Here is a 27407-nt window from a genome sequence, read left to right on the forward strand (position 1 = left end):
TTAGGTGCTCCAATGCAATAACAGTGCTTTCTTTCAGTAGGGCCAAGTCTTGTGCATCTGTTTTTTTTTACAGTGTGTTTGTCCCAATTTTATACTTTTATGTTACTATTGTTACCTTTTTATCATTCTTACTTTTTTCCCCGACTGCAACATCCCATTTTCTTCTGTTCCAACTGTAAAGCACCATTTTCTTAGGCATTGTTCATGCTATTATGAAGGAAATGCCACATGTGCCATTAGTTAGCAGAGGAAGGTGTAAAGAAGTGGCTGGAGATAGGAAAAGACTAACCAAACATTGCCAATTAACTAATAAATTCACAGCAATAACAATTCAGTGATGAAGCTGCAGAAGTCACTTTTTTGAAACCTCAGATCAAAAGTTACTGTTTGCTATTTACAGATAATTTTTTTTCTGTAAAATGGAAAAAGAATACGGTTAGTTTCATATTACATCTGAAGTTTGTGTGGCAACCAGTATCTGTTTACTGTAACCCACAAGACACATTATGGTATGTGATGGAGGATACTTCTTTTACTGCTATCTTTTTACCCTCCATAATTCTTCCTGAATGGCATGTACAAAGAATGGTTGTCAGTAAAGCACTATATGAGCTATAATTCTTTGATTTCCTAATCAAGATCATGTTGTGATACTTATATGGGAAGAAGTGATATGTTGCTCTACTGCTCTTGGAATGTATGCTCTTGGAATTTCAACAGTAAAATTCTCCATAATACATAATGCCTCTTTTGTAATGTGTCACATTGAGTACACGATTCTGTGAGAATATCTACTGCTCTTTGTTACATCTTTTCTATTAATTCTACTTGTGAGGGGTCTGAGATTGATGAAGTGTACTTGGGAATCAATCAAACAAGTGTTCCATAAGCCAATTCTTTTGTGGAGAATTACATTTTATTAAGAGTCTTCCAGTCAATTTCATCCTGTAATCTGCTTTTCATACGGTTTGTTTTATGTGGTCATTCCACTTTAGATCACTCTGGATGGTTGCTCAAAGGTATTTTATAGTAGTAAGTGTTTCCAGTGATTTGTTGCTGATAGTATAAACAATCAGTAGTGGATCTTTTCATCTACTTATGCATAATATCTTACATTTATTTACATTCAGGGTCAGCTGCCGGTCCGTGTATTACTCATCAGTCCTCTGTAGGGCATCCCGAATTTCATGACAGTCTTTTGGGACTGCAGCCTTCCTTATAGGCAACAGCATTGACAATTGAAGCTCCACAGAGTTTATTTTGTTTCCTCTAGATCACTAATATAAATTTTAAATATTAACTGCTCCATAATTCCCTTGAGGTACTCCCATAATTAACTTTACGCCTGTTGACTTTGTCCCATTAGGAGCAACATAATAGAGTCCTGTCTGCTAGAAGGTCCTGAATCATATCAGAAATATGGTCTGATAATTGAGAATCTTGTATTTTGTTCTACAAATCACAGTGAAAAACTGTATCAAATGTTTTCTGGAAGTTGAGGAACATGGCATCAATCTTCAGAGTCCACACTTCAGAAACCATTAAATAAAAGTGTGAGGGTGCTCAACTGGTATAAATAAATCACTTCAGAGAAAGTTTAGGAAATGTAAACTGGGAAGATGTATATAATGAGCCAAATGCTAATAATAAATGCAGCATATTTCTTGATAAATTTATATCACTTTTTGATCATTGTTTTCCAAAGAAAATTACTAAATATAACACCATAAACTTTTCAAAGAAACCTTGGATTAATACAGGTATTAAAGTGTCTTCAGAAACAAAAAGAAAACTGTATGAGACAGCAAGAACTAGTAAAGATCCAGAAGTAGTTTTAGACTATAAAAATTATTGTAACATACTGAGAAAAGTTGTAAGGAAATCAAGAAATATGTATGTTAGAGAAGAAATTAACAACTCCAGCAATAAAATCAAATCAATATGGAATGTTGTTAGAAGGGACATAGGAAAAGTAATGACTGGGGTAGGTAGTATTACTGTAAAAGAGAATGAGACCATCTTAACCAACAGTACACAGGTAGCCAATGCATTTAACAATCACTTCTTAAGTGTAGGAGAAAAAATAGATGAGATTACTTCAAAAGAAAAAGCCAGGCTGTACATGGAAGTGTGAGTTTTGAAAAATTTTAGTCATATTAAGTTTCATCTAACAACCTCTTGTGGAATAATGAAAATTATTAAATCTTTGAAAAATAAATGTTCTGTTGGAATAGATGACATCTCTAACAAGTTATTTAAACAATGTGGAGCAATTACAGCTGATGTTTTGAGTCACATATGTAATGCATCACTGACTCAAGGTATTTTTCCAGACAGGTTAAAATATGCTATTGTCAGGCCTCTCTACAAAAAGGGGAAAACCACAAATGTCAATAATTACCAGCCAGTATCCTTGCTTACAGCATTTTCAAAAATCTTTGAGAAAGTAATGTACTCAAGAGTGGTTAGCCATCTCAACAGTAATGGGATACTTAGTAAATCACAGTTCGGATTTCAGAAATGCTGTTCCACTGAGACAGCAATATACAATTTCACTGTCCACATAACAGAGTCTTTAAATAGAAAAATGTCTCCAGTAGGAATATTCTGTGACTTATCCAAAGCTTTTGATTGTGTGAACCATGACATTATGTTAGAGAAATTACAATTCTATGGTATAAATGGAACAGCATATGAGTGGTTTAAGTCACATCTACAGAACAGGAAGCAAAAAGTCTCTTTATATGCTTCAAGTGATTCAAAGGAGTTTGCCACTTCATCTAACTGGGGTGAAATTACATTAGGTGTTCCACAAGGTTCGATCATGGATCCCCTTCTGTTCTTGATATATGCGAATGACCTCCCTTCTTATCTGAAACAAGATGCTGAACTGACAATGTTTGCTGATGGCGCAAGCATAATTATTAATCCAGTAAAAGAAAGTCTGATAGAAAATGATACAAATAAGGTCTTTGGAAAAGTTAATTGGTTTTCTGCGAATGGGCTTGCTCTGAACTTTGAAAAAACACAGTACATCCAAATTTCTGCTTCAAAAAGTATAATTCCTTCAATAAACATAACACATCAAAAGAAGTCAGTAGCCAGGGTAGAGCATACTAAGTTTTTGGGTGTACATATAGATGAGAATCTTAATTGGAAAATTCATATTTTGGATCCCCTAAAGTGACTAGGTTCAGCAACTTTTGCAATCAGAATAATTGCCAATTTTGAGGATGTAGAAATTAGTAAGCTAACATACTTTGCATACGTCCACTCTCTGTGTTATACAGAATAATATTCTGGGGCAACTGCACACTTAGGCACAAGGTATTCACTGCAAAAAAAAAAGTAGTTAGAATAATGTGTGGGATTCATAGTGGTCCATCTTGTAGGCATTTGTTTAAAAGGTTAGGAATTCTTACAACTGCTTCACAGTACATTTACTCAATAATGAAATTTTTTCTCAACAACATGGACGAGTCTAAAATCAACAGCAACATTCATGATTACAATACCAGAAAAAAGAAATACCTACACTATCCTTTACTTAACCTATCTTTGGCACAGAAAGGGGTAAAATATGCTGCTATAAAACTTTTTGATAAATTACCAGATGAAATAAAATGTCTGACAGACAGCAGTAATAGTTTCAAAAACAAATTGAGATAATACCTCCTTGACAACTCCTTCTATACCATAGATGAATTCTTGAATATGAGTAAATAAATCTGGAGATATAATATATGCATTTTGTGCCATTTAAGGGAATGGGATAGATAATAGAAATATTTAGGTAGACTTATAATTATGTGCATCTTTCAGGAATCTTCTTGTAAACAGGAATTGCTAGGTACCCGTTGTTGCTCCAGTGACCTGTGAAAAAGTACTTCTAGAAGGGAAGAAAGTTCTTTCACATGGTATCTACAGGGATGTCATCAGGTCAAGTTCCCTTTCCACTATTGTGTAATTTTAGATGATTTTATGTTTTGTGATGGCTTATCTCAACATCTGCGATTTTGTCATTCATGCAGGGGTTGAATGGAGGAACCATATTGCAATCTGCAGTTTAACAATTTTAGGAGAGAGAATTCAGCATTTTGGTCCTCTCTTTATTATGTTCTGTTTTGTTGCCAGTAGGATCACCGAGCGACTGAATAGACAATTTCAATCCATTTACTGACCTTATGTAAGACAATAAGTCATAGGATTTTTAGTCAGAGCATTTGGCAAATTTTACTTTCAAATTCATTAAATGCTTCTCACAATGCTCTCTTTGTGCTCCTGTTGGCATCATACAGTGTTCATATATCTATAATATATGTAATTTTATTGCCTTGAATTTAAATTTTATAGTCCCATTGACAGTTGGACTGTGAAATTTCACAGCATTTATCAGTAACAGAAGGAATGGGAAATAGCAACAACTAATGGTAAACTTTGTTTTATAGGATTTGCACACATCATCATGGTACATGACTATTACTGCTAACACAGCTTTTGGTTTCTGCCTTGACGTGATAAGTGCAATATTTGTTTCACTTGTGATACTCAGCTTCTTGACAATAGACACAGGTAAACATTATTTTCCTTGAAGATATACTTATGAATTGATTATTGGCCTTATTATTATTTCTTATATTGTTTATAACTATATGTTTTCATGGCTGTAGTCTTATTCAGCAAAATTCTTCCAGATGAGTTACCATTTAATGATGTATAATTAAAACCATTTGTTGTGATTGTACCTCATGATGCAGTTGCTCACATGAAGATTTCTGTATCATGTGTATGAAATACAGCTTCATCAGTAGAAGATGTAGCAGTAAACTGTGTGCCAAAATTAAAAGTTGCTGCAAGTTTTCGGTTATGAGATTTGGAAATAAATGTGATGTCCATGCCAAAGTAATTTGGCAGATATGTTACAGGCAGTATCAATAAAAAATCTGAGTGAGACCAAAATAACGCACTTACAAATTACTACGTTTTGAGAACCATAGATATAAATGTTAAAACACATGTCTTTAGTTGTGAAACAACTAAAGAAATGTATGATACACTTATTAAGATACATTAGAAGAACATGGAGAGTAGAAGACACAATCACTTGGAGCATTCTACAACTTTGAATAGAACAGAAATATAGATATGATGTTCAATATTGCTAAAGTGCAAATCCTAGCATTCAGACTGGTCCACCTGGGGCAGAATATTAACAAAATAGGATCAGTCAAAAGGATATCAATTAAGTTGCCTGAAGACTATAAACATTTTGGAAGTGCAATGTTGGAAAACCTGAAATCAATTAGAAGCAGATAAAGTGAAGGAAAATGAAAAAGAAGTGCGTATTGTGTTCAAAGATGCTGCCTACAACAAGGCAGATTAGAGTAAAAAACTGAGAAATCAGTGAAGTGCTTTGGATGTGGAGCTTCAGCTCACTGTGTAAGTGAGTGCAAAAACAAACATAGTGATAATAAGAACAAAGCACAGTGTTCTACATGTGGTGAATATCACTACAAAGAGAAACATCAGAATATGAAGAAATTACCAAAGACAGTTTTTCTTTCAGATGTACTAGAAAAGCAAGAAAAGAAAATTTATAAAGTAGATACCAAGTGTGATATAGATAGTGGAAGTAATGACCACATGACACATGTAAGGGAAATTATGTCAAATGTGAAGAGCTGTGAAGGTACAAAAATTAAGACTGCAAATGAAAACTTTATATAGAACACATCTTGTTGTGAATGACTCATAAAAGGTGTCATTGACAGATGTGTCACATGTCCCTGGATTGTCAAGAAATTTACTGTCAGTAAATAACCTTACCGAAAGAGAGAGAGTGACGAAAAAGGTGAAGATTTTGAAAGATAGAGACATTATTTTGAAAGGCAACAATTCTGAAAATGGACTGTATTTTATTAACGTCAAAAGTGACTATAAAAAAGTGGCACTAATGGCATGAAAGAAGAAAATCATTCAGTGGCAAGAAAGACTAGGAAATTTGAATTTTACTAATTTTTAAAAAATACGAGAACTGTGTGATGGCGCAGACAAAATTGTTGCAGAAGAGGGTGTGCCTAGTGGTGAAACATCTATCATGGCAAAATAGTAAGAAAACCATTCAATATTGTTTGGCTTAGAGTAATAAGACCTCCTGAGAGTATTCACAATGATTTATGCAGTAAGGTATGCAAGGAAACTGATCTCAGTGAAGAAAAGTTTTTAACCTGTCTTGATGGTTACACACATTTATTAAAAGTGTATCTTTTGTGAACAAAAAAAAAAAAAAAAAAAATGAAACAGAAGACCACAACAAGGAACATGTAAGTGAAAGGAAGCTCATTCTGAAGACAGAAAAAAGTAAGATGTGGCACAGAAGGAGAATACAGAAGTACTGACTTTAATGAATGGTACAAAACAAACTATTGTAAGTGACTACTCAATTAAAGAATCTCCTCAGACAGAATGCTAAGACAGAAAGAATAAATCTTGCTCTCATGAACAAAGCAAGAACCATGATGTTTGATTCATAGGTTTGAAGCAAAATGTGGTGCTAGACGGACTTGACTGCAGCCTGTATACAGACAATGGCTATGTCCATGCAGAATCCTAAGACTGAACAATTTTCTGAAGCAAGATATGTTGAGTTTACACATCAGTAAGAAGATGAAAAAGAGGAAATCCAAGAAGAATGAGTAAATCTTAACTGTGAAAAAAAAATTTTTTTTAAGACAAAGAAAAAAGAGAAGACTTTGAAGAAGAAGAAGAGAGAAAAGGATTTGAAGAACAAGAAATTAATGAAGAATCCAATGGAGAAAGAAGGTAAAAGCCAGAAAAAGATTAATTTAATTGTAAGGCTAGGGCCCCCATTCGGGCAGACCATTTGTCGGGTACTGGTCTTTCAATTTGATGCCACTTTGGTGACCTGCAGTCAATGAGGATGATAGGAAGAGGATGAGGACAGCACAATACCCAGTCCCTGGATGGAGAAAATTCCCCGATCCAGCCGGGAATCAAACCTGGGCCCAGAGGACTGACAATCCGTCACGCTGACCATTCAGCTACCAGGTGCGGACCAGAAGAAGATAAAAAAGTATCATAAACAAAGAAGGCAAATAATTTCATCAAAGATAAATGAAGATTACATCATACTTACTTACAAGGAATGCACTGAAGATGAAAGCAAGGAAAACTGGATAAAGGTTATAAATGAAGAAAAACCATCATTGAAGAAAAATAAAACATGGACTCTAGTGAATAAGAAACTGCCTACAGAAAAGAAATATTTACAGGAGAATTGATATTCAAGGAAAAGAAAAGCACAAAGCTAGGCTAGCTGCAAAAACATTTTTTAGTTACATTCTACAAACTAATTTCCTGAGATTCCTATTTGCACTTGCTGCTCAAGAAGGTTTGATAATTATGTTATTTGATGTCAAAACAGCCTTTCGTAATGGTGATCTGAAAGAACAAGTTTTCAGAGGTATACAGAGAACCTGGAAAAATTTCCCTGCTCAAAAAGATGTTACATAGATTGAAGTTCATTTGCAATGGAATAAAAACTGAACGAGTTTCTTAGAAATAAAAAAGTCATTCAACTGAAATCTGATCATTGTGTTTACAAATCATATACTGAGAAGAAAATGCTTCTTGCTGCAGATGTTTAAGATGGGATTCTGTTTCGAAAAGACACCTGTCAAATTAAAAATTTCACAGGTGACAAGAAATATAAAACAAGTGCTTCAGGATATATATTTCTGTTCAGTAATGCTCTAAACACTCGGTGCTACAAGAAAAAAATGTGTTGTTGCATTATCTACTACTGTAGCAGAATACATATCTGTAACTGAATGCTGTCAAGAGATGAAAATTTGGAAGACTTTCAAAGAATAGTTGCTGAATAAAAATATGGAAGTGACACTTTGTGTGGATAAGCAATGTGGAATAGCAGTGATAAAATCCTGAAGAAGCAAACACATTGATGTGTAGTATCATTTCAGCAGTGATAAATTGAAATATGGCTGGTTCATCATACAATACTGTTGAACTCGAGAACAATTGGTTGACATTCTAACTAAACCCCTTCAAAGTATTGCTTTTAAAAGGTTGTAAGAAAACTTGATGTTTAATTGAAATTAAAATCTTTTGTTTGTTTAATATATACATTTGCAGAGACGTGGTATGCATCATTAGCAATAAGAGTTGGTTGTTATTTTAAAAATAAATGAAGTCGGCTGTTCCTTGTGGCTTTGTGCCTTAATGTGCTGTTTTAAATAAAAGACAACTACTGGATTTTATGAGTTATCTTGATATTGTACTGTAGCAATAAGGGTGTAAGAGATGTTATCTCAGGGATGTCATGTCACAGTCTCTTTATAGGGATGGAATAGTAGCTTATTTAGTAGCTGTGGCCAAGCATACATCACACAGCTGATTCTGCAGTACAAAATTCGACTACTTGCTTTCCAGTGATCATACTTAACACCCCCCCCCCCCCCACACACACACACACAAAAACCAAGATCAGTGAGAGCAACACACACACACACACACACACACACACACACACACACAACCAAGATCAGTGAGAGCAATCATTTTACAAATTCTCAAATAAGGAAGACTGTTTTGTATAAATCTGGATCACTTTAGATGCTTCTTCAGTAATAAAGAAACTGACTAGTTTTCAGTGGTATACCCTGTGCTCACCAAAGATTTCAATATTCACATTTGATAACCAGTTTTTCTGATTTCACTACATCCCTGTAGTGTTGTAATGGAGTTTAGATTTTCGTTCAGGAAAAAACACTCCTGCTCATAATCATCAAACACATCTCAGTGTAGATAAAATGAATTCAGTATTTTCCAAAATAATAAATCCAGAAACACTCCTATCTTCTTTTTCAAAGCCACAGCCCATTTTGTAACACTAATACAGACTACTGCCACTTAACTAGTTTTATATACATGTGTTAGCAAGTGTGGCAGTCAGAGAACTGAACTTACAACATTTCATACAATAAGCCAGTCATTCTATTTTCAGCAACAAAATGGGTTACTGGGGGGAAAGAAACTTTTCAGTTACTTACAAAAGTGAAACTTTATTAAGTGGCTTAAAAACATGTTTTATCAGTTTGTCATGTTTAATTATATATTGAGAGGCTATACAGAAGACAAACACAAACCATTAATAGTGAAAAACTGGCACCAGTGTAAATATATTTGATAATAGAAGGAAAATTATTCCAGTAAGAAAGAGTCGGCAGACAACTTGTCTGCAAGATAATTGTGACTATGTGGTTACAAGCTGCCATTAACTTCAGCATGAAATATTGTTTTAGTTACTGCAAATGTATTTCAAATGGAAACTTGATGATTAAGTCTCTTATCCAAGAGGTCTCAAATTTCACTCATGGTTTATCTCAACATCAAATTAGATATTGCTTCAGCACTTTTCTTCCATTCATCATGTTCCCTAGATTACATCAAGGAGGAGAAACTTCAGGGATGTGGAACAAAGTATATGTCATAGAAACTTAATCTGTATACTTTATTAACAGTGAACTATCACTGTTCTACTTAATGTTATCCATGTTTATGTCATCCAAATTGAATTAAGTAAGTTGTGAAGAAAGCTGCTATTTCCAAAACAGTTACTAACTCCTCAGTTTCACAATATAGTGCTGTTTATTTCTTATTACTAGTTTAATATTCACGTGATTACAATGGTATCTTTCAAAGACAATATTTTTTTTACATATGTAAATAGAGAGTCAGATATACAGTACAGTACTACTTGTCATATAACCTTATAGCAGCCTTAAGTATAAAAGACTGCATGCTTGTAAACAAAAAACCCATAAGAAATTTTATAAATGATCAGCTTGTTGTCAAATTTTCCACTCTGAAGATTTACTATAATCGTAAAACTGGCTAATTCCATATCATTAACAAGAGGTCAAAATTATGTTACCCAGAACTGGCAACCAAACGACTAAGGTTTCATGCAGGTTCAGTTGAGATATTTGCTCTTAGAGACACTATACATGCTCTTTGGTGTAAATGAAGACTATTTTCCACTTACTTAAGTATTGGTAACACTTTACTGTGGTTTGCAGAGAACTGATGTAGAATAATACTCACCTCCAATGAAAATAATAACTCTTCTTCACTGCTAGTAGTAGAAACTAAGCTTTCATGTAAATGTAATTTTTTATGGCTTCTAATACAAAACCTTTCTTACTGTTCAGTGAATCCTTCAAGGTATAGTTTTAATTTTGTGCTATTTACAGCATTTTAGAGCTTATCCAATGACATTCCAGTTGCAACATGTAATTTTTGGGGAAGTCTGAAATATAAATGTACTTCACTTCTTGCATTTTACCTTATTTGTCATTACAGTCGACTTACTCAAATAAAACAAGTTATTTATTAAAACTTTTTATTTTCCAGGTGCTATGAGTGGTTTTGTAGGACTTGCTATTGCTCAGTCACTAATTCTCACTGGAATGCTGCAGTACGGTATTCGGCAGCTGACTGAAGTTGTTAGTCAGATGACTTCTGTGGAAAGAGTTCTGCAGTATAACAATATTGAAAGGGAAGGCCCATTTGATTCTGAACCAGGTAATGGCTGAAGTAACATTGTAAGGTAGTGATGTTGATACTGGTATTGCATTCCCATGACTAATATGTTTTTAAGCATCTTTCCACGACTGGATGAGACAGTGAATTTGTTAAATATCTGAGTACATTAAGCTGTCACTAATCAGGCTTACAGTGATCCAGAATTTCAGTAATCTGGACCACATCGGAAATGGCACAGAACAATGAATTTTTGTACACAACAGTATTATTAGCAAATTACAATGGTAAACAATGCTATACATATTTGAAATTGTGATGTTCTTTACTGTTCAGTGTCATGTCTTCTAAAAGGAAAGATATTACACTAGACCTCAAGCAGAAAATTAAAATTTCAGATAAGTTGAATCAAGGTTCTTCACAGAAAGCCATTGCTGCTGAGTACAATATTGGACAAGTAATTATTTATGACATCACAAAGATAGTATGCAAGTATGCAGTTTAAATGGGTAGTGGCTTGTGAAAACAGAAGGTTATACAAAAGAGTGAGAATGAAGAACTGGATATAGCTGTTTTACATGGTTCTTACAACAATGTAGCAAAGCAATTCCAGTCAGTGGCCTGATAGTAAAGGAAAAGTTGCTGTGTTTAATACACATCTTGGCAGTAGGTGTTGTTTGCAGCAAGTGAGAATTGACCAACAACTGGAAAAAAAGATATGGCATTTGGCAGCTGACAATCACCTGGAAAAGTCACTCAGCTAATGGAAAATGTGCAGATGAGTTTGTGAACAAGATATGGAAGATAATAGAGGAAGATGATTTAACTGCTGACGTCTTGTACAATGCTGATGAAACCAGAATCTTTTACAAGATGCATCCTTCTATAATGTTGTCTACCAAGAACAAGAACTAAGCTCATGGGTACAAGCAACAGAAACAACACTTAACATTAATGGCAGGTTGTAACACAAATGGGAATCATTGTCAACCAGTCATGGTAATTGGGATATCCCAGCATTCATATTGTTTTTGACACACTGACATAAACACATTGCCACTGCAGCAGTATTGCACTCAGAAGAAAGTATATATGGACAGAGAAACATTCTCTCGGTGGTTCCACAAAACAATCGTACCAGTAGTGAGGAAAAAGTTGAAGAAGAAAAAAAATCTTCCACTGAAAGCTATCCTTATTTTTGACAATGCTCTCAGTAGTGCTTCTGATGTGACTCTAAAGACTGATGGTACACAAATACTATTTCTTACATACAGTGTGAAAGCCCTGATTCAGCCCATCAATCAGGGAATTTTGAAACAAATTAAACATCATTATCAATTCAATTCAATTCAATTTATTAGCGTCCTTGTAATACATCATCGAAATGACATAGGACTTGTCAATAAACATTACAATTTAAAATACATATACATGAAAATTTGTCACTTAGACATTACAATTTTAATAGAACTTTTAGAACATTAACATAAAAATATACAAGTAGGATAACAATGTACAAAAAAAAAAAAAAAGTTAGTGATTCTCACATCAAAGATTATTTACATTCTTACATTAACACTGTTTCACACTTTCATAGAAACAGCAAGTATTTAAATGTGAGCAATTACACATATTTATTATGTTAGGGAAATATTAACTGCGCTTTTATTGTCAACAATTCATAAACTCTTCAATACTGTAAAAACTATTGCTCAATAACATGTTTTTTAATTCTCTTTTAAATATGTAGAGTTTTGGTATTATTTTTAGTTCTTTGGGGAGAGCACTGTAGAGGATTTTGGGTTGGTATATTACACTTTTGTGATACATAGCTGTTTTATGAATTTCTCTGTGGAAATCATTCCTATTCCTTGTTTCGTAGTTGTGAAATTCTCTGTTTAATGTAGAAAATTCCTCGTGTTCTTTTAAGAAACATATGCTTTCATATATGTATAAAGATGGTAGTGTCATGATTTTTAATTCTTTGAAAGCTTGCCTACAAGAGTCTCTATATCCTATACCTTTTATTATTCTGACTTCCTTCTTTTGTAGTCTAAATGAGTGTTTTGTTAGACTGATGTTCCCCCAAAACTGTATGCCGTATCTTAATAAACTGTGCATGAATGAGAAATAAACACATAACACTGTTTTAATATTACATGAGCTTTTAAGCATTCTAAGTATATAACATGTTTGACTTAATTTTTTGTTCAATGATATTACATGCTTTTCCCATCTTAAGTGTTCATCAAACCATACTCCCAAGAATTTAGTGTATGATGCTTGTTCAATCTTACACTTACCCAGTTCTACTGTAAGGTTAGTTTTTATTTTATTTGTAATATGTCTGAAGTTGATCCATGTTGTTTTTTTGGCATTCACAATGAGTCTGTTTTCATTAAACCATGTGTCTGCTTCGTCTGTTGCTAATGTGACTTTTTCCTGCAAGTCAGCTTCACTATTTGCTTTAACAAACAAACTTGTATCATCAGCAAACAGTACTGCCTCTGCTTCAGATAGTTGACTTGGTAGGTCATTGATAAATATTAAAAACAGTAATGGCCCTAATACAGATCCCTGGGGTACTCCATACAAAACTCTCTCGAATCTTGATGAATATGTCCTATCTGCCTGGCTTATCTCCACCTTCTGATACCTGTCTGACAGATATGATTCAAACCATTTGTGGGCAACTCCACGTATCCCATAGGCATATAACTTCCTAAGCAGTAACTTATGGTCAATGACATCAAAGGCCTTTGATAAGTCTAAAAACAATCCACAATTTAATTCCTTTCTGTTTATGGAATTTAGAACAAGTTGCAAAAAATTGAAGATAGCTGTTTCAGTTGATTTATTTTTACGGAAACCATTTTGCGCATTAACCAATATTCTATTCTTAATAAGAAATTTGTATAGTCTCTGATACATTATCCTTTCTATTATTTTTGAGAAACCTGACAACATTGATAAAGGCCTAAAGTTACTAACATCATATTTATCACCATTCTTGTAAAGTGGCTTTATAGTAGACATTTTAAGTTTTGATGGAAACACCCCTGTCTTAAAAGATTCATTTATAATTTCAGTGAGATGCGAGGCTATGTTTCCTGCACTTTGCTTAATGACTTTGTCAGGAATCCCATCACACCCACATGACATTTTATTTTTTAACTTATTTATAGCATTTAGTACCTCTGAATCAGTTACTGGATAAAGGAACATTGTCATGTCATTCATGGGGATTTTTACCTTGCTATTGGAATTGCATTTAGTTTTAATTAAATTTATGGCTATATTTGTGAAATGTTCATTAAATATGTTGGCAATCTGAAGTGGGTCCTTAACTGTTTTACCCCCACTTTTAATGACAAAGCTGTTATCTTTTCTTTTGTGTCTACCTATATTTTTATTTATTACCTCCCAAGTTGACTTCATTTTGTTGTCTCTTCAGTGAACAAGTGTGAAGACGACTCTAGTAAGACTATGCTGAAGATGTGGAAAGCAATCAAGTGAAGTGATGATGTTTTCCAAGCAGCTGAAGCATGGGATAAAGTAGAGAGTGTACCATAGTGAAATGAATGAACATTTGGCGTCATTGGCCAGGAGGCCCCTTGTGGGGCAGGTCCAGCCGCCTTGGTGCAGGTCTTATTACATTCGACGCCACATTGGGTGACCTGCATGCCAGATGGGGATGAAATGATGATGAAGACAGCAGAACACCCAGTCCGTGAGCGGAGGAAATCCCCGACCCAGCAGGGAATCAAACCCAGGTCCACAGGACGGCAATCCGTCACACTGATTACTCAGCTATTGGGGCAGACAATACCGTAGTGAAGAGCTGGAAAAAGTGTGGCCATCCATTGATGCAAAGTTGGATCCAGTACTGAGCGACAGTGATGAGCCATTCAATTTGGAGTCATCAGTTGCATTCTTTACATATTGATGTGTTCCACAAGCTTCCATGAGGAGGAGAAATTGATGATGATGACATTTATAAGTGGCTGAATGAACAAAACTGTGAGACACATGAAGAAATAATCAGAAGTGTGCAGAAGAGTATTGGTGAAAGTGGTGAAGAAGAGGGCATAGGAGGAGAGAGCGTGAAGAGTTTTCACACTGCTGATGCTGAAGCTGCAGCAGTTGTGTGACAAAGCATCGTGTGTCATCACTGTGACAATTAAAAATTTGGGACATGTATAATTATATACGCACTCAAGGAAAAAGTTTTCTTCAAAAATGAATGTATCTTTGGATTTAATAAAGTATATTCCGTGTGTTTTTGAAATAGTATCATTGGGTTTAATGAAGTATATCACCTATGGTTTTACAATTATATCTTTAGAGTATAAAGCATATCCCCTATATTTTTAAAATAAATTTCAGACCTTTCTGTTACTAAACTCTCTCCCCTTTCCCTCACTCTCCCTACCTCCCCTCACTCTCCCCCTCCCCTCCTTCTCTCTCTCTCTCTCTCTCTCTCTCTCTCTCTCTCTACACTTTCTCACTGGGTTGAACCGAAGAAGTTCTCAGACTTCTCTTAATGAGTCTGACCCATGACGGCTGATGTCTCTTATTACCTCAGTCAACTAGAAAGACAAAAATTTTATACTGATTCCTTGCTTGCATCAATTAATTGTGGATCCCTGGTGGCTAATTCATGTCAATTACATTCCTTTCTTTGTGCTTTATCTAGTTACCTTGTTTCTTTATCTTTATTATGCCATTTTATTTTTGTGTATTAATCTTGTTGTCATTGTGTGTGTTACTATCAGTGACTGCTAAGACTGACATCACTTGGTTGTTTCAATTAATATATACTCACCATTACCCTATGAAATGTGTGTTGAATTACTATCTCACTGGAAAAATACACTGCTGGAAAAAAAAAAAACGCTGCACCCTCAAGGACTGTGTTGAGTTGTAGCACAGTAAAATATGGCCAGGCTGAGGGGTTGGAGGGTTCGTGAATCATTTGCCACGGTCACTGGGCGGCAGATGGTGCTCAGGAGGCCTCTCTGTTTTGACTCTGCAGACATTAATTGTGCTGAGTTTAGAGGTGGACAGTGTTTTCAAATAAGTGTGTACTCCTGTCAAACAGCTTCAGCCGCTTGAATGGGTTCACATTGTGCATTTAAACAAACTGGATGGACATTGCTGCACATGTTGAGCTCAATGTCTTGGTGGGATGTTGCTGCTTTCAAAAGTGGTATGTGAAACATTCTCACAACTGTAGACCGGGTTCTGGATATCCACGTAGTACAGGCGTATTCGAGATCAATGAATAGTGTGAGCAGCTGTGGCTGACCGAACATCACCTAAAGTATAGGCACATGTTGCACCCGCTAAGTTATCAGGGACCAGTAGAAAACATTCGCTTGCAGCAGGGTTAAGATTATGTGTTCCTTTGGCCAGGTTACCATTGACATTACACCACCACCAATCATGGGAACTCATGTTGTGAAAGAGTTGACTTCAGTGACTAGAGTAGGTTACGTCTATATGCAATTGATGGACATACAAATGTATGGCACAGACCAAGTCAGTTGCGTACTCCAGATTGTATTTTCTCATGACACACAGGTCCCATCTGAGGCCTTCTAGCATCAGGGGCCTTCAGTTGCAACTCACATTCACATTTGGTGTTTCTGCAGGGTGAAGTGCAGTTCCCATCGCATTGCACAGACTGTTAGCCCTGTGCTACTACCATTTCTTCGACAGGAAGTTGACATGCGTTTTCAGCATGACAGTTCACATCCACAATTGGCTGCTGAAGTGCAATGTGGTCTTCATGGTGTGCAACAACTGCCCTGGCCAGCAAAATAGGAAAATCTCATGCCAGTTGAACAAGTGTGGAACATGAAGAAGTGGGAATGCACTCATTCTCCATGGCCTGCAAGGACCACTGCTCAATTACAAAATATGGCACAAGATTCGTGGGACAATCTATCGCATGGTGCCATTTGGCATCTTTATGGTCATTTGCTTGTGAGAATAAATGCCTGCATCGCTGTCACAGGAACGGGGTGGGGGTGGGACATTGCATATTGATGCAACTGTTGGGGCACCCTTGACAGTGATGTGTGTTTCATTTGATCTGAATTTATTATCATTCACTCCCACAATGATGAACTTCCTCTTACCTCACTTTTCAACAAAATGATCTTATCCTTGAGGGTGTATAGCACGTTTTGTTTTCCAACATTGTAGATTGGTGCAGAATGAATGTAACATGTGGAATATGTTTTTTCAAGAGCAGCAAAATTTATTATTATTTTCATTTGCAGATGAAACTAATATATTTACTGCTGTATTCCATAAATAATTTTATATGTTATTCTAGGAAAGAAACCATCAGTCCACTGGCCTGCAAAGGGTGAAGTTCGCTTTGAAAATCTAAGTCTCTTGTATGTTCCGACAGAACCGCCAGTCTTAAGAGATCTCGATTTCACTATACAAGCTGGGCACAAGGTAAAATCTGAGTCTGTCATTTTGATTATCATTCTCACTTTCTGAAACTAGAGGAGACAAAGAGTAACTGGTATGATATTGTTCAACTGTGCACCAATGTCAGTATATATTTTTACAGGTGGGCATTGTTGGCAGAACAGGAGCTGGAAAATCTTCACTCATTGCAGCATTGTTTCGTTTAGCAAAACTGGAAGGAGCCATTTACATTGATGACATAAATACTAAATCTGTCGGTTTGCATGATCTTAGGAAACGCATTTCGATTATTCCTCAGGAACCAGTGTTATTCTCAGAAACAATTCGATACAATCTGGATCCATTTCAGGAATTTCCAGATCACCAGATATGGAATGCTTTGGAAGAGGTAGGTTTAGCCCTGCAGTCTGTTTTTGTATTCTTCTTCCCTGTTTTCAGTAGTTTTACATTCCACATATGATAGGTCTTGTTAAAGTGTTAGTCAACAATGTGGAAGGGATAGATTGCTACTCATCACATAGAGGAGGCACTGCATCACAGACAGACACAATGCAATTGAATACTAAATGTTCTCGCTAAAGGACTCATTGTGCCTGTCTTCGACTCAACACCTCCTCTACATGGCGAGTAGCAATCTATCATTTTGAATTTGTTATTCCATCCTGGACTTTCTGTTGTCTTAGTCAGTGTTAGGGAAGCATAATATTCTATCAGTGTATGTAATATTATACTTAAGGTGCATCAAATGAAAACAAAGCCAGTATTAATGTATCACACATGTAAAAGTTACAATAATCTACTACCAATGTAATTCCATTAAGTGGTAAAACACGATATGTAATTACACTGGTGTACAAACCCATAAGGATAGAAGTAACTTTCTCATGATGTTTCACTGGCAAGTAAAATAGTTTTTATAAAACGTGGACCACTCCGTGCAGTGCACTCCCATGCTGGCCGCAAGGATGGTGTGAGGGTCTTGTGGTAGGGCATTCCACTCGTCCAGCAATGAGGTTGACGAAACCTGGACGGTCATTGGTGCATGTGGATAGGCTGCAATACGTCTCCTCAATGCAAACGACATGTGCTCGATGAGCTGTAAGCCAGGGGAGCGTGCGGGCCAGGCCATTTGCCAAATATCCTTTTGTACCGAGGGCTCCTTCACGTGCACTATTTGAAGTCATTCATTGACATCTATAAAAATGAAGTCAGGGCTCAGTGTCCACTGAAAAGATGCACGCGAGGAAGGAGTACTGTGTCACAATAAAGTTGAATGGTGAGTGTACTGTGTTGAAAGATCTGGAGGTCAGTACACACATGCAGTAGCATGCGTCCCCAAACTTTAACACCTGGACCACCCCAGTGATAATTTTCAAGAATGTTCCTGGGTTCATTTGCACCCACGTATGCTGAGAGTTTGGAACATGTAATGCACCCAGGAACACTGTCAAACATAATCGTTTTGGTGGTGCAGGCCTTATGATGTGGGGAGGCATAATGTTGCAAAGTCTTAGTGTCATCCAAATCTGTGAATAATGTACACTCATCAGTCAACATTGTTGTGACACTGTACTGCTTCCCTGTGTACACCTTTCCAGGGCTGCATTCATCCCTAACTTCATTTTTATGGATGGCAATGCACAAATACATGAAGCACTGCAGGTGGAGAAGCTTATGGAACAAAAGGATATTTGGTGATTGCCCTGACCTGCCCATTCCACTAACTTAAACCCAATCAAGCACATGTGGGAGGCACTGGGGAGATGTACTGCAACATGTCCACATGCACCAATGACCAGCCAGCAGTTGTCAACCACAATGTAGAAGGAATGGGATGCCCTTCCACAAGAACTTCTTACCAACCTTTCAGCTAGCATGGGAGCTGCCACTTGTGGTTATCACACACATTATTAATAATCGTGTCTACCTTTTGTAATGTCCTGGGGACCATCATAAATCACAGTGACTTCAGTGTAATCATTGTCTTTGAATGATATGTCACTTCTGCTCATCTCATTGCGTATATGTTCAGTTACCTTCTCTACTATACTGTAGCAGTTCTTCCTATGTGGTCCAAGTTCCATTGAGCTAAGTTACTTGACAGTGACACATCATACAAACATCACTTTTCTACTTAAGTTTTGCACATCAGTGTGTATCTCTATTGGAATAATACATTTTCGGTTTTATTTGAGATATAAGCTTATTGTTGTTTATCAATTCTAACGTGATTATATGTTTTAGGTGGAACTGAAAGATGCTGTGGATACACTGGAGTTCCACGTAAATGAAGGGGGAAGCAACTTTAGTGCTGGACAGAGACAACTGATATGCCTTGCTAGAGCAATTCTTAGAAATAATAAAGTACTAGTGCTTGACGAAGCTACAGCAAATGTTGATCCACAGTACGTATACTACAAGATTAGTACAGAATGTATTGACTTTTTATTTTCATTTACAAGACCAGTCCATCCTAAAGTGGCTGTGTTTTCAAGTATTTCTATGCTGTTGCCATATGATTACAGGCAAAGAAGCCATAGAATAATTCATAAAACCTTATTTTTCGTCATGCAGCGTACAATTTACCATGGAAATGAAGCATTCAGTATTGGAGGGGCCATCAGTGGTGATATCGTATATCCTGAAGTTATAGTAAATGTAAATATGATGGTACTCAGAGAAAAAAAATGTGTGTAGCAAATTCAAAGACACTCTTCCATAGTAAAGTGTAGCACCCCGTTTCACCTTGACGATGATGATATGTTATGGCATGGACTCCACTAAACATCAAATGCTGTGGGGAGTCATCCTGACCCAAACTACACAACTGATGCCTTAAAAATCATTGGTTGGTAATACGTCCTCATCTCTTTTGACAGGACTCAGTTGGACTGAAGTCAGGTGACGTGAGGCCACACAAATATCACGGAGTCCGGGGAGTTTTCTCAAACCATTCAAAAAAATCTGGGAGAAATGGGTTTGGTGCATTGTCTTCGTGAGAAAACAAGTCCTCTGTGGTGTGCTGTAGGCAAACAAGTAGATAAATATAAATAATACGAGTAATGATCACCAAATACACTGAGATGACAAAAGATGGAAACCTCCTAATCTCGTGTCGGACTTTCTTTTGCCTGGCATAGTGCAGCAACTCATCGTGGCATGGACTCATCAAGTTGCTGAAAGTTCGATGCAGGATTTCTGCACGAACTGATCTCTTGATTATGTTCCATAGATGTACAGTGGGATTCACATCGGGCATTCTGGGTGGCCGAACTATTTGGTATTCTCAGCACATTCTTAATACTGTGGATCTCATAATATTGAATTCCCTTATATTTTCTGAAATGGAATGTCCCATGCAGTTAGCTCAAACTATCTATCCGTGTTCAAAGACAGTTAATTCCCATTGTGCAGCTATAATCATATTGGAAACTGTCCAGAATTTTCTTCAAATCAGTCATGAACAATTGTGGCATGGCACATTGTCATCCATAAAAATTCCATCATTGAAACATGCTGGCAGATTAGAACTGTGTGCCAGACCGAGACTCAAACTCGGGACCTTTGCCCTTCACGGGCAGGTGCTCTACCAGCTGAGCTACCCGAGCACGTCTCACACCCCGTCCTCACAGCTTTACTTCTGCCAGTACATCATCTCCTGCCTTCCAAACTTTACAGAAGCTCTCTTGTGAACCTCAGTCGGTAGAGCACTTGCCCGCGAAAGGAAAAGGTCCCGAGTTCGAGTCTCGGTCCGGCACACAGTTTTAATCTGCCAGGAAGTTTCATATCGGCACACACTCCGCTGCAGAGTGAAAATCTCGTTTTGTCAGTTCCATCATTGTTTGGGAACACGATGTCCATGAACGGCCACAAATGTTCTCCAAGTAGCCGAACTCCAGAGGGCCCATTCCATTCCGTGTAGTCCACACCATTATGGAGTCACCACCAGCTTGCACAGTCCCTTGTTGACAAATTGTGTTCAGGATTTTGTGGGGTTTGCACTGTACTCTATCCCTATCATCAGCTCTTACCAACTGAAATCAGGACTCATCTGACCAGGCCACAGTTTTCCTGTCATCTGGTGTCCAACCGATACAGTCACGAGCCCACGAGAGACACCGCAGGCGATGTTGTACTTTTTGCAAAGCCACTCGTGCCAGTCATCTGCTGCCATAATCCATTAGCACCAGATTTTGCCACACTGTCCTAACAGATACATTTGTAGTACATCCCACATTGATTTCTGTGGCTATTTCACAGAGTGCTGCTCGTCTGTTAGTACTGACAACTCTGCGCAGACGCTGCTGCTGTCAGTCATTAAGTGAGGGCTGTTGGCCATTCCATTGCCCGTGGTGAGAGGTGATTTCTGTATTTGGTATTCTCAGCACATTCTTAATACTGTGGATCTCATAATATTGAATTCCCTTATATTTTCTGAAATGGAATGTCCCATGCGGTTAGCTCAAACTATCTATCCGTGTTCAAAGACAGTTAATTCCCATTGTGCAGCTATAATCATATTGGAAACCTTTTCACATGAATCACCTGAGTGCAAATGACAGCTCTGCTGATGCACTGCCCTTTTATACCTTGTGCACGTGGTACTACTGCCATCTGTATAGGTGCTTATCGCTATCCTATAACTTTTGTCACCTCGGTGTAATTCAAGTTAAGTGATGTAGGGATTGTACACTCTTGCATAACTTTTGTAGTGCCATTTTAAATATATCACATTGTGTAGAAATCCTTGAAGATGACTTTCTCAATTTGCTGCATATAAGTTCATGAAACTTATAGACTTCCAAACAGATAGAAAACTAAAGCCATCCTTGTACTGAACAACAGTTTGTTCACTATGAATAATGAGTATGTCTTGAACTGAGAAAAGTATGAATTTGAAATGAAACAAGGACCTGCTTTACTAGTGACAACTGCAGCTGCTGCAGGGTTGCCATACATAAAAACAGAAAATGATATCACAACCTCTCATACAGAGTTTTGCACACAATTTTTTTTTCTAAAAACTACTTTTACTTCTTTGATTTTTATTGTGGTTCCTTGTAACTTGCCAGTTGTTAGTTAGACAATCTTCATCTCTTCCATGTACGGTCTATGTTTTATTACTGATTTTACGCTTTGAAGTTGGGTATAGGAAAGGAGTTAAAGTTTTAATCATCACCTTAAATAGTTACATAATTAATTTTTGTTTATTTGCAAATTCTTGTCTGGTTAACATTGAAATCCCTATGACAAAGTCCCATAGCATGGTGCTAGAGGAGTGAGAAAAAATGGTGCAGCCCATTGATAAAGTGGAGTATTGTGTGATAATTCATTTCTTGTATTTAAAGGGAAACTTTGTGGAATAGTCCAAGTTGTGTTGGTGGAAATATACAACAACAATGTTCCATCATATGACGGAGTGATTAGGTGGTGCAGAGAGATTCCGTTTTGGTCAAATAAGTCTGATTAAGGACGAATGGCAGATCGTGTCTCTGAGAGATGTGGAGACCCTGCTGCTCAAAGACCTGTTGTTGTTGTTGTTGTTGTTGTTGTTGTTTATTCATCCAGAGACAATTTACATTGCATGGATTTCGTCAAAAAAATACATAGTATATATATACACGAGACAATTTACATTGCATGGATTTCGTCAAAAAATACATAGTGTATATATATACACACACATATAGGGTGAACAATACTATACAAAATACAGATGTGCATAGTGGACTACATAACATCAGACCACATTGAAATAGCATGTACAACTTTGATTATTTACATTGATGTATGAGAAAGACTTTTTACATGGAATACACAGTTGACATTTAGATATAACACATACAATTCTAGCACTTTTGTACATATTATTTATTTAGATCATAGTAACAGTCAGATAAAAATTACTATTGGCACAGAGTACATAAATATAATTGTTTAGTATGAAGCTATTCCAGGTATTCTTTTACACTATAATAGCAGTTGGTCATTAAAAACTTGAATACTGCTTCTTTAAATGAAGACAATTTTTTTATTTCTTTTATCTTTAACGGTAGTTTGTTATACAATCTGCTTCCTTGTATGTTTGTTTGTTTCTGCGCCAAAGCCTTGTTAACTCTTTTTATATGAATGTCATTGCACTTTCTTGTGTTGTAAGTATGTAGATCCGAGTTGGATTGGAAATTGTTAATATTTCGTTTTACATTAATTACGCTTTTCTGTATATAGAGGCACGGTAGGGGTAGAATATTCAGCTGTTTAAATAATTGCTTTGAAGGAGTTAGCCTTGAACTGTTGGTAATTATTCTAACAGCTCGTTTTTGTAGAGTGAAGATGGTTTTGAGATTTTTCTTACTATGACCCCAGAAGATGAGGCCATAGGTAATAGCAGAATGTATATAAGCAAAGTAAACAGCTCTGCTACATTCCCTACTACATACAAAACTAATAACGCGTAAAGCAAAGCAAGCAGAGCTTAACTTATGCGAGAGATACAGGATATGGGATTTCCAGTCTAAATTTTCATCTATATGTACACCTAAGAATTTTGTGGTAGCAACTCTCACAATTTCTTTATTTTGTATTCTGAGATCTAGATCAGAATGTGACTTTGCTTTCCTGTAATGGATATAATTAGTTTTAGAGATATTTATGGTTAATTTGTTCACTTCAAACCAATTTTGCAAATATTCTATAACTCTGGTTGCAGATGTTGGCAATACCCGGTTTATGTCAGTTACTACAATGTTTGTGTCATCCGCAAACAGGGTTATATGAGTACCATTTACTGGAATCTTGATATCATTTATGTAAAGAAGAAATAGGAGAGGTCCTAGAACACTCCCCTGCGGTACCCCTATTGGCACAGTCTGAATATCCGATCTGTAAACAATACTTTGGTTTTTACTGTTTGTTGTTGCAATTTCTACTACCTGTTTCCTATTATGGAGATATGACTGAAACCACTTTTTAGCTACTCCTCGTATACCGACATATTCTAATTTGTCTAGCAGGATATTATGTTGGACAGTATCGAATGCCTTTGAGAGGTCCAAATTTATTCCTATTGTACTGTTGTTCTTATCTACCCCTGTTACAATATTTTCAATGAATTGGGTGATGGCTGACTCTGTACTCATTCCTCTGCGAAAGCCGTGTTGGTTTACAGACAATAGATTGAATTTCTCGAGGTAATTTGTAATTCTGTTTTTCATGACTGTCTCTATTACTTTTGAAAATACCGATAATAAAGCTATTGGTCTATAGTTTCCCACTTCATGTATATTGCCCTTTTTATACAATGGTTTTACTTTTGCAATTTTTAATCGTTGTGGAAAGACACCTTCTGAAAATGATATGTTTATGATGTGTGAGAGTGGGTCTGATATGACACTAGCACATCTCATCATGACTGAGCAAGATATCTCGTCAATCCCTGAGGACATTTTATTCTTCATTGTTTTTATTATTCGATTAACTTCCAATTTGCTTGTGGGAGGTAGCAATAATGAATTAACACTTTGTTCTTCTGGGATTGATGTTCTACTAATCTTAGAACAATTTTTATGTAGATTGATTGGACTATTTATGAAGTAGTCATTAATGTAATTTGCTAAAGTACGATTTCTGACTAGCACACCTTGATCATCTTTTAAAACAAAGTCCTCTGGATTTCTAATATTTTTGCTTGTGCCTATTTCTTTTTTTACTACATTCCATATAGCTTTTGATTTGTTTGCTGACCCAGCAATTACACTGTCATTGTGCATTGTCTTGGCTTTTTTGATCACCTTCCTGTAAATTTTCTTGTATGTCTTAACATAATCTGTGAAGTGTTCATCTTTGTTATCTTTTTTGAGTTGACTGATATGTTTTAGTGTTTGACTAGATACTCTAATAGCAGGTGTTATCCACTGGCTTGAGTTCCTAGGCATGACATTGATCTTTGTGAGCTTTTTTGGGAAACACATCTCAAATAGGGACATGAATGTACTATAAAAAGCATTGAAAGATTCCTCAGTTGTTGTTTGTGCAAAGACACCTTCCCAGGTTTCATTAGCTAACAACTGGATGAAAGTATTTACTTTTTCTGTATAGAAGTGCCTTTTGTATCCCCACTTATAATTTACTGCCTTGGGGATAGAGTAATTTATGTATGTTAATAGTGTATTGTGATCCGAAAGACCTAAGTTTACGTTCAGTGGCTCAGTGATACCATTCTCCATATTTGAGAAAATATTGTCTAAAAGAGACGATGACAGTCTGTTATTCTGGTGGCATCTGTAAAGAGTGGTTTCATGTGGAAGCTGCTGAGTATACTCAAAAGCTGTCTTTTTTCATCACTTTCAATTAACAGGTTAATATTAAAATCTCCACATAAAAATAATTTCACTTCATTACTATAAAAAGTGTTTAATGCTGCTTCTATTTTTTTGAAGAATATGTTTTTGTCACCCAGTGGAGATCTATATACTGTAATGACAACTAGTTTTTCACTCTTCTCCTCAGTTTTTAACTCTATGGCACATGATTCAAAATGTTTTTCTATATTTAGATGGTCCAATTCTGTTTTCACTTTGAACTGCAGTCCTACTCTAGAGTAAATGCATACCCCACCATTTTTAAAAACACTTCGGCAATAATGTGTTGCTAAGTTAAACTTGCTTATATTTATGAGACTTAATTCACTAGCCTTGCACCAGTGTTCAGATAAACAAATACAAGAGACATCAGCAAGATTATTTAAAGCTACTTCTAGATCTAGTACTTTGTTTCTGAGGCATTGAATATTCTGACTCATTATCCTGACTGTTTTGCAAGTATTTTTTCTTTTGTCATTACCTGGTAACGTGCTGCTTTTTCCATAGTATTTGTGACTTATCTGCAAGTTTTCTTGCTGATTTGTCACAATCTTTTCCATTTCTTTGTCTGAAGCCATAAAAAATCCTTATTTAATGATGTAGATTTACCTTGTCTTTGACTCCTCCTTAGGCAATGTTGTGTTGCTGCAACTGTTGTTGATGGTTTTGTTGCTGCTGCTACTGTTGTTGTTGGTTCTGTTGCTGCTGGTGCTTCTGTGGCCGGAGGTGGTGGTGGTGGTGGTAGTGGTAGTGGATGTGGTGGTGGTGCTGACAGGATTCTTCGTGCTGTTGCTGCCTTTGATTCTTTTATTGGCACTGTTTCTGTTGGTGGTGGATCTGTTGTTGTAGTATCTGTTGGTTTTGCCCTGTAATTGCTGATGCCTGTGGTTTCCTTCCTCTTTTCTGCCAGTGACTGTAGTGGAACTGCTACAGTTGTTGACACCATTTCTGCTTCTGTTGTTTGTGCTGCTGCTGTTATCGGTCTTGTTGCTTGAGCTGGTTCAGATGTTGCTGGTTTTGCTGGTGCTGCAGTTGTTACTGAATTTGATCGTGCTGCTGTAGCAATTTGTGGTTCTGCAGCTGCTTTAGTTGTTGTCTCCAAGACAGATTCACTTCCTCCATGGTTGCTTCCAGTAATGTATTGGTAGTTCATTACAATGGCTGGTACTGACTCATAGATACTTTGTTTTTTATATGGTTCTAACGTTTCGTAAATTGCTTTGCACAGAGATGACTTGCCTCTTCTATTCAGGTGCATGCCATGTTTTGTAAAGCTGCATCTATCCAGGAAATCGATTGATAGAAATCTTATGTTTGGGTACACTTTACACGCTGTTTGTATCTGTTTATTTGCTTCCTTAATTTCGGCGTTCACACATGAAGCAGATATGAGGTCATGCCTATGTGGTATACCAATAACAGTTACTTTCTGGTTTTTTATCGAACTGAGGGCACTTTTGAGACTGATAATAGCGCTAGCTAACTCATTACAATACACGTCATTTGCTCCTCAAATTAATACAACATGACGATTTTTGTTGTCTTGTTTGTCCAGTAAAACGTCCCTAATAATTTCCCGCATTGGTGCTCCTGGTTTCACAAGACTGCATACTTTCAGATCGTAATGGTTTCGTAGTACTTCCGCCAGTCCGCGTCCGTGGCTATCTGAGTAGATATTTAACTCAGTGAGATTTCGTGAAGATTCATTATTTATTCTTGGAGACAAATATTTCATTTGGGCACAGATTTTCGCTTCGCTGGTATGCATTTTCTGTTGAAATTCATCGATCTCTACGTGTTTTCTATGTGAGGCCTGTCTTTGTAGTTCATTAGTTAATGAACGTATTATTATTTTTGCTTCTTGCAGTTCGCTTTTATATTTTAATATATCAGGCTGTAGGTCTTCTTGTGTTAAGGCTTCATATTTACGTTTTAAAATGCCGATCTCAGTTAGCAACGTTGCAATCACTTCACTTTCGCATTCTGCACTGATCAATTTTTTTTCAATGTCGTCTACAT

The 27407-nt window shown here is 36.5% G+C and overlaps 1 protein-coding gene across 1 annotated transcript in view; it reads left to right on the top strand.

Moving 5' to 3' along the window:
• The window catches only part of LOC126235664 (ATP-binding cassette sub-family C member 4-like), a 166546-nt gene that overhangs the window by 121559 nt on the left and 17580 nt on the right, over positions 1-27407 (top strand). The window contains exons 18-22 of the mRNA XM_049944384.1: positions 4449-4572; positions 10453-10623; positions 16925-17052; positions 17171-17416; positions 19273-19433. Of these exons, the coding sequence (XP_049800341.1) occupies positions 4449-4572; positions 10453-10623; positions 16925-17052; positions 17171-17416; positions 19273-19433 (830 nt within the window). The remainder of the gene's footprint in view (positions 1-4448; positions 4573-10452; positions 10624-16924; positions 17053-17170; positions 17417-19272; positions 19434-27407) is intronic.

The sequence above is a fragment of the Schistocerca nitens genome, chromosome 2 (genome assembly GCF_023898315.1).
Source record: "Schistocerca nitens isolate TAMUIC-IGC-003100 chromosome 2, iqSchNite1.1, whole genome shotgun sequence".
In the NCBI taxonomy this organism is placed as follows: Eukaryota; Metazoa; Arthropoda; class Insecta; order Orthoptera; family Acrididae; genus Schistocerca; species Schistocerca nitens.